Source organism: Glycine max, chromosome 19, assembly GCF_000004515.6.
Source record: "Glycine max cultivar Williams 82 chromosome 19, Glycine_max_v4.0, whole genome shotgun sequence".
In the NCBI taxonomy this organism is placed as follows: domain Eukaryota; kingdom Viridiplantae; phylum Streptophyta; class Magnoliopsida; order Fabales; family Fabaceae; genus Glycine; species Glycine max.
The window spans coordinates 15,301,778-15,310,914 of NC_038255.2; the positions used below are offsets into that span (position 1 = coordinate 15,301,778).

General features: G+C 35.7%; 1 protein-coding gene across 1 annotated transcript; it reads right to left on the reverse strand.

The window, feature by feature from the left end:
- Nucleotides 1–4,977: 4,977 nt before the first annotated feature.
- On the reverse strand, nucleotides 4,978–8,731 carry LOC100818568 (probable protein phosphatase 2C 8). Its single transcript, XM_003553769.4, has 3 exons — nucleotides 7,507–8,731; nucleotides 6,468–6,573; nucleotides 4,978–5,439 (listed from the first exon to the last, which is right to left on the reverse strand). Exons 1-3 carry the CDS (start codon nucleotides 8,221–8,223, stop codon nucleotides 5,129–5,131), a joined length of 1,134 nt encoding a protein of 377 aa, XP_003553817.3. The 5' UTR covers nucleotides 8,224–8,731; the 3' UTR covers nucleotides 4,978–5,128.
- Nucleotides 8,732–9,137: the final 406 nt, after the last annotated feature.

Below are 9,137 nucleotides of genomic sequence, written 5' to 3' on the forward strand. Positions count from 1 at the left end.
CCCAAAATTTCAATAACATTATTTTTTATAGGCTTTAAATTGTATATTTTTTAATTTGTTTGTTATTTGTTTATCCAAAATTTTAATTTATTTTTCATTTTTATTATTAGTATGGCTTTTATTTTCTTATATTCCCACACCCCTCCCCCACCCCAAAATTTCAATAACATTATTTTTTATAGACTCTAAATTGTATATTTTTAAATTTGTTTATTATTTGTTTATCAAAAATTTTATTTTTTTCATTTTTATTATTAGTATTATTTATTATTTTTTTATATTTTATTATTCTCTCTTTTTGAAGTATATATAAGTACATTTTCAATAAAATACATTTTCACCTAAAATACATTTTGAAATCCTAAAATGTTTTAAAATGCTTTTTGATTTGGCCATTAAATGACGTTAGAGATCACTTTTGTTTTATGTTTGCATTATAGGCCACCAACTTTTTTGTAACTTAATAATTTAATATTTGGTTATAATTATGTGTCATTGACATTATCGTTATTTATTTTTATTTATTTTCAAAGCATTGCAGAATAAGATTGAAACGTTAAAGTGGAAATAATATGAAATTAACATGAAAAAAACCATACAAAGTACATGACAATATTAAACACATGGAAAAAAACAATACAAAGTACATGAAAATGTTAAAACATGCGGAAAAAATGTAAACTCATTATTAATCAATCATCACTATGTCTGTGATGCCGCGACGAAGTCCCACATGTCCGGTCCCAATTTCTAGCTGCCATATCAGGATTTCTTCTTCTACGATTCGCCCTTTCATCCACTTGGTTAGTCTCGGCAGAGAAATCATGACATAAATCGACCCCTAATAAGTCGTCCATGTCGGGTATATCTCCAGGTACATTCCACGGACCAACAAGTGGGGCATTTGGGGTCGATAGTTGACCACTTTGGGTAAATGAAGGAGTTCCTGTTGAAGGAGGAGAGGACCCAAATATGCCTGCAAAACTATACCCTGGTTGAAAATCATGTGGGTATGAATACATCGGCGGCATCTGCGACGGTTCTTGGGTGAATGCCGACGGTGAGTAATACATTCCATGTTGTCGTTCTGGCATCGGAGGCAAACTGTACATTGCTGCATCAACAGTTTCCTGACGTCGCGCTAAGCCTTGAGTCTCCACACTTTGCTGTAGTATATTAAATTGTTGATGTTCAAATTGTGGCTGAGAAGGGGGAGCATCTTCATGTGCCTCAAGTATCCTATCCTCTTCGTCAGACAAAAGAGTGATCTTCTCAATACATGGCAGTAAATCGTCAAAAGTACAAACCCTTCTCCCAACAGGCGACACCATAAAATGTAGTGTTTCGGCGATTTCACCCTGCATAAAAAATAAAGGAATAGTTATTAAAATAATCTTCAATAAGGGCAACATTCTTTTCTATTCTAAATTATAATGAACAATGTATACCAATAGTCCTCTTCTTGCATGTTTTGGGTCGACATAAACTTTTGTTTTACGCCTGTACCACCTCATATATCCAGAGTTCAGACTAAGGGTCCTTGTTTGTGGCGGCGTTTGCTCTACCCTCCTTTCATAGCGACTATTCCATTCATTAAGCGCGGGTTGCATTAGTCGCATCCAATTTTTTCCTTCCTTTCCCTTTAATGTCAAGTCATGTATGTTGTTGGGTTGCATTACTGGGCCCGGAATAGGTTGTTGCATTCCAAATTGTCTCATGACTCTATCCGGCTGGTGTCATTCCACTTTTTGAAAACAAATAAGTGGTATGATACATGTCCATAATACAGACCCAAAAAAACAAACTTGACTCAAATTCATTTCCACATGTCTAGAATAAGGGACCCAGACAAACTGCATATAAAAGTTAAATTTAATAAATTAATTAAGAATTACAACATCATTTAAAAACAAACATCAAAATTGTTACCTCGTCGCGTTTCATGACATCTAATTTATGACGAAACTCAAGTAAATTGTCATTACCTATGTGATGCAATTACCTCCCAACCATCTTCACAAAAAATTAAATAACAAAATAAAATGTTACATAGAATAATGATTAACATCAACCAAGCATGTTTATTAATTATCCATTCAAAATAGTAAAAGAAAGTATACCTGTAGGCAAGTGGCGCGTTTTGTTGTTGTGGAGGAATAACTAACGGGGCTAACGTTGGGCATCGTTCTCATGCCCATAATTGAATCAAGAGAGTGAAACCGCCTATTGATTTAGCATTATAGTCTGTTGCGATGCACATCTCTCTATAAAGGTTACCCAAATCAGCAGCTCCCCATGCATAACTGCTACACTCTCTAAGGTCTCTTAAAAATTGCAAATATCTCATTGGCACCCTTTTGCTGCTTTTATCAACAAACATTACCCCTCCTATGAATCTTAAGATCCAAGCACGAGCAAATATTTCAAGCCCTTCTTGGTTGCCTGTAAAATCATGAATATTTGCTAAATGAGAAGCCAGCCAACTCAATAAAAGTGAGTTCCCATCAACTACAGCATCGTCAGGCATGACACCCAATCATTCATGACACAACTCAAACCAGTCAATATTTGTATTTCCAATTAAAGGTCTTCCATCCACATGAATACCAAGAAGCACAGAAACATCTTGAAGTGTAATAGTTGCATCCCCACACTTCAAATGAAATGTATGCGTTTCTGGCCTCCACCTTTCAATAAAAGCATTAACTAATGCTCCATCTACTTTCAACTGCACCAATTTCATTATCGGGTACAAACCCGAAACTTGTAATAGAGGAATAATTTTGTCGGGCGGTGCTTCTCTATGATTGTACAGTGGTGTGGCTCGTCGGATTTTTAACATCCTATCATTAGCATTATTCTAAATATGTTGCGATATATGATTTTTTTGCATTCACAATAAATCATCCTCTAATGGTCCAGATGCCACATCATAATGATTAGAAGATGACGAACTAGCCATATTAAAACTCTTGTATAGAAAGAAAAAAATTAATAATCACACATATTATAAATAATAAATAAAGTCTAAGTACGTACGCAAACAATATTGTAAAAAAATACATAATTTAAATTTTAGAAACGAACATGTAATTTAAGTAAATGAATTATAATGACAGTAAATTGAAATAATTTCTTCAAAATTATTTTGTTAATATATAATGTTGAATGTAGGTTAAATTTTTAAAGAAATTTGATTTTATGAAATGTACGAAATAATAAAAACGCACGCACGCACGCACACACACACAAATATTACAGGAATATTTATTATCAATCTTAATTAAAATTATATTCTAAAAATTAAACAACCGTAAAAAAAATAAACAATTTGTTACATAATTAATAAAAAATAACTAAAATGATAAACAAATTAAACTAACAACAAAAATATATAAGGATAAAGAAAATAAACTTGTTGTGAGTGAATACAATTTTGTTGTACACAAGATGACTACCTGCAAAAAAAACATACAAATAGTGAAATATAACAATTTATAAAAAAAAAAAAAAAATTTGAAACAATACAAAAAATTAACATACCAAGTCACAAAGAATACTGTTGGGGAAGGGGAACAAACAATGGAGTGGCTGGGAGGGGGGGAACAAGGCTCGGGGACCAGCTAGGGAACAAGTGGGGAGCAGGTGGGCTTGGGGGAGAAGGAGGGAGTGGGGAGGGGGGGACCAGCTGTCCTTTAACAGAGCTGGACGCGCCTAGCTGCCTTGCGCTAGCAGTCGCGCCTACAGCAGGGGCGCTAGCCAAGGCGCCAGGTCCCTGGGCGCGTACAGAGGCGCCAATGTCAGGGGCGCGAACCAAGGTGCCCTCGTGCGCAGCGCTTCCAATCGTGCAGTGCCACGTGTCATTATGTCGCGGGAAGCGCCTTCAGAGGTACCACTTTGTAATAGAAAAAGAGACCACCTAGATAAATAATTACGAAAGGGACCCTATTTGGTAATAAATTTCTAAAAGGGACCCTATTTGATATTTTTGCCCTCAACTTCCACCTCTCAGGAGCAGGAGCCTTCCAACAGATAGCGTTATTGTACTGAACTAAACCATTCTCAGAGGTCAACATTGAATTGTGCAAAAGGCTAATAGCTATAGCATCCACTTGTCTCAAGATTCGCTATATGATGCTAGAGGGATGCTAGGAAACATTCTCGAACACCAACAAATTTCTGCAATACCAAAGAGTATAAGGAGTCACGACAAAAATGATATTCCAGCTTCTGCTCTCAACCACAACACCAGAAGCCACATGATTTTCTATCCACCCATCAAAGTCTTGAGTGCAGAAGTTTTGTTGGAGTGTATTCGGAACCATCAAACCTCAAACCGCTTTAGCAAAACCACTGACGGAAGATGTGATTTGTATCCTCCATATCCAAATGGCAGCGAACAGCCGAACTCAGGATGCATCTTCAGTCAACCCAAATTTTATTGTCTTATCCTAATCCTAATTTTATATACGAAACATTTATTTTATTGTTTAAATTTGTATTTATTTTTAAATGTATTTTTTTTAATTTTAATTTTAAACTCAATTTGGTTCAACAACCAATGCCAAAAGTTTTTTTTTTTCGACCATCTCGAAGCACTTTTTCTTATATGTATTCATATACTTTATTTCCTTAATCAACATATATTTTCCAATATAACATTTCCAATTTTATTTTTAAATTAAATTTCCATAATTTTTATCAGAAATTATCGATAATTAAAAATAACATTTTATTACAATATATTTTTATAAAGTGATACAATATAAGTTATTTACTGTAAATTAAAATATAATTTATATGTTAAAAATATTTATTTATATATTATAAATTTTAGTTAAATAAAGTAAACAATTATCTATTAATTATCCAAACTAAAATAGTAGTTTCGCAATTAATGTATCGACTTATTGTAGTCTTTGTAGATATTTAAAGAATTAATTGGAGGTCTTTTTTATTTTACAAAAAGCACTAATGTGAGTAAGGAAGTACTCATTATTATCAAGTAGATATAATCTCTTGTGGCAATGAGGAGGCACAACCTGAGTGTATATTAGTCCAAAGCAGCAAGGCAAGAATTAGAGAAGAAAATAAAAATAAAAATACATGTTTTGACAGAAACGAGGCCTCAATCAGTTGTTACTGTTCCTCTTAGCTCAACTACAATGACACTGGTGTTATCTCTACTTCCCTTTGCCAATGCTATCTCAGCCAAGAGGTCTGCAGCCTCGGTAGCACGGTTTTGATGATTCCCAACTCCATCGCACACTCTCCTAATCTGCCCCTGGAAGCATTTCCTTACAACTTGGCACGCAACTTCACTTGACATCACATCCCACAATCCATCACTTGCTAGTATGAGAAATTCATCCTTGCTGCTTCGCTGGGTCACTGTCACTTCTGGTTTTGATATTACATAAGGTCTAAGGTACTGATCTCCTGCATCAGTCAAATTACACAGTCAGAACGGACAGGAGAGAAATTGGAGCAGTAATGGTATGATGTCATGGAATTAAATGTAACTACAAAAAAAAAAAAAAACAGATGGGTTATCTTCAAGCAAATAAAAATAGCCGAGTAATGCATTTGTAGGAAATGGAATGTATTTGGAACAATATTCAAATACAGCCAAGTCTTGCTAAAGATGATGGTTTATATTAGTCCTTTCTAGATCTGTTTCATCAATAATACGCATATTCAATATTACCATTTTATTAACGATGCAAAAATTTAAATATTCAAGTTTGACTATTTAAGCATGTGGGGATTAAAGTTTCCATGCAATTTGATAGATCGAGATTCCTTAATCTTGTGGTAAACCGGATCCATACCACAAAATTCTCTCCATTTATTATTTAAGAGTTCGACGTGTTTGACCATACAAGAGAAGCAATTGTTAGGAGAAAAAGCATGTGGAAGCTTGGGGACAATTGTCCAAGGTTTTGAATCATCAATATACTGTCCAACCTTCAAGTTTAACACTTCAAATAACAGATACTTTACCAAAAACTCTTAAATTTAAAACCAGTTCTGCGATATGCATAAAAACAACTAAGACAAACTTGTTTTACATAGAAAAATCATTGTTAATTACATTCTGTTGGATTCCTTTCAGATGGGCGGATCTAAGCAACAGTGTGTCATCTTGTTTGGTTCAACATTTAAAAGGTAATAATTGTAGATAATCAAATTTAAAGTCAGAGGATGCCAATAATAATAGTACTCATTCTTTTTTTGTCAATGTTGCTCTGCTATACTCTAATAAGCCAGAGGGTGCTGAGATTCTTCTGCTTTTACAGTGCTGAGCTGATAAAAACGATATGTTAAAAAAATGGCAAACCAAAAGGATAAACACAACACACATAACACCGAAGAAACACCATTAAAAGGTCTTAGTTAACGATTAATAATTTAATATTAGCAACCAGCAGTATAGTGAATATGAAGAATTGAATGTTCAAACTAACCTATGGATCGTGAAGTGGCAAGAACACCAAGCACGCGCTGGCCATTCCAGTTAATGACCCTTCCACCAGCCTCTTCGATTCTCATCAACTCATCGGGCCTGTGGGGCTGTGCACACAATAGGAAACCATAATGCCATTTATTTTCTTACAATAAATTGCTTCGCTACGAAAAAATCTGACAGAAATAATTAAGAGAATAAGGATTATGCATTAATAATTGTAAAAAAATTTACACAATCATCTAATCACAATCATGAATGATAAGGTTGTTAATTTTTAAAATAATTATCTTAAAATAATTCAAATAATTATTTGTGATTGAATGCCAAGTTTTAAGGTGCATACGTCTTAAATTCAATAATTAACACTATAAAAGCTTTGATGCACCCATTACAAAGATGATCTCAATTCTCTACGATACGACCAAAAGACATCTTTCTCTTTTGGAAGCTACACATCAAATACACACCCCCAAAGTCCAGACATTCACTGCCAGCAACAATTTTTGCTGAATAACCATTTTCATCATCAAATTGAAGAGCATTGACTTGCATTACATGTTCACATATGTATGGATATTTTTAAGAAAATGTCAAAATTGTCAATCAAAATAGTGCTGCGCCCGCTTTTAACATAGTGAAAACATAAATATACATGAAATCAAAACTTGAAAAATGGCAGCAAATTTTATGCAAGGAAAATTCAAAAATGTACTTTTTTTTATAGAATTTAATTTCTATACACCTTTAATATTTAAAATAAATGACAATTTACTTTATAGTGCAAAAATATTTTACTTTTTATATTCTTATAAATAAAACTAGAAAATCAATCAAAGTTTACAATAATAATTATGGTAAAGTTAACAAATTTAAAGAATACGACGTTTTTTTTTCCTATGATTAATAAAGAATATGACGTTATTTCAAGTACTCTAAAAATTAACAATAACAATTCTAAAATGAGCTGTCCAAGGAATATAAAAAATAGAGTAGAAATTTGAGAAATTAAATAATTAAGAAAATGGAAACAAATATACCTTATGATCACTAGACAAGTCCACGGCCTCACCTCCTCTTCCCAACACGGCCCTAGAATCACCGCAATTAGCAACGATAACCTCCTCCACCGCCACGACGGCGACAACCGCTGTGGAACCCACCATCCTGACGGCCGCGTTACCGGCGACCTCGCTGTCCATTTTCCGAAAACACCCTTCCATCACTCCCCGCCAGTCCCATTCCACGTGACTCTCACTACTCCCCACCACTTCCTCCGCCACCAGCCGGTGCAGCCTCTCCTTGCACGCCTCCGCCACCTGAGCTCCGCCGTGGCCGTCGTACACCGCAAAGAAGTCGCACTTCGCTGCAAACCCTATCTCCGAGCTCACCGCGTCCTCCATCTCCGTCCTGCTCCCTATCACCGACGCCGAACCGTACGACAAAACGCCGTCGCTTTGCTTCGACGACAATCGCTCTTCCTCTTCCGACGACGAGGAAGCCAGCGACAGCGATATCTCCACGTGCTCGTCAATCTCTCTCTTCTCTCCTTCAGAATCCACCGCCGGCGGTTGAGACACGCCGCCAGCGCCGGCGTCATTCCTGACGCGGATCTTCGTCTGGCAAGTGTACTTCATTCGCTTGATTTTGATCCTTCTCCGGCCACCGTTCTTGAACCTCGTGACGATCTCGCCGGAATCAGACTCCACTGGTCGAGCAGCGTTTGCCGGCGACGATTGGCGTTTTGGCGTCTTCATAGTCGTTTTTGCATGTAACGAAGGAAAGAACTGAACACAACACAACAACACAAAACAGGACAACACGAAACTCAGAACATGACGACATAAAAAAAACGGCAATAAAAGAGAAACGGCGTGTAGTGAGGAAGGAGGGAGTTTAAAGTGTTTGATTGCGAGATCTGAGAGGCGTGGAATGTGGACCGTTGATTTGAAAGGGAGGGTGTGATGGGGGTAACAGGTGGATATTTAAGGACCAGTGGGTTGGATTCTAGTGAGGGAGACGTGGACGGCTGAGATTGGAGGAGTAGGTACGTGGAGCGTCGATGTTGTGAGAAGCGATACGGTTGTGTGAAAGATGAGGTGAGGGTGGGGGCCATTGGTGAAAGGAAATGATAAAAAGAGAGAAGGGTCAGAGTCATAGGTTAGTTTACGTGGCATGATAGAGGTTGCTTTCCGTAATTTTTGCTTTTGTTGAGTTGCGCGAGATCGGAGGACAGTGTTCTCTCAAGCTGGGTTGCGTCTCTGATTTGGGCCATAGATACGATTTGCTCTCTTTCCAACTTTTTTTATAAGATTTTTTTAAAATTTTAAATGTATTGATTATTTTTTCACATATTTTAATTAATTATTTTTTTTAAAAAAATTAAATAGATAAAAAGATAAAATAATAATAATTTTGAAATCATAATATAAATAATTGATATATTTAATATGATTAATTAAATTAATTAATTTTTATAAAAAAATATAAATTAATTAAAAATGTCTTAAAATTAAGAACAAGGAGAGTATTACGCAGGGCAGAGACATATCGCAGTCACTCTCTTCTTTTCCTTTCTTTCTCTGTCCATGCTGATATTATTTCGTGTGGCCTAACCTTGTGCGCCTTGTTTTCTTTTGTATTTTACTATGTTCGTTCATCTCCGAAGCCT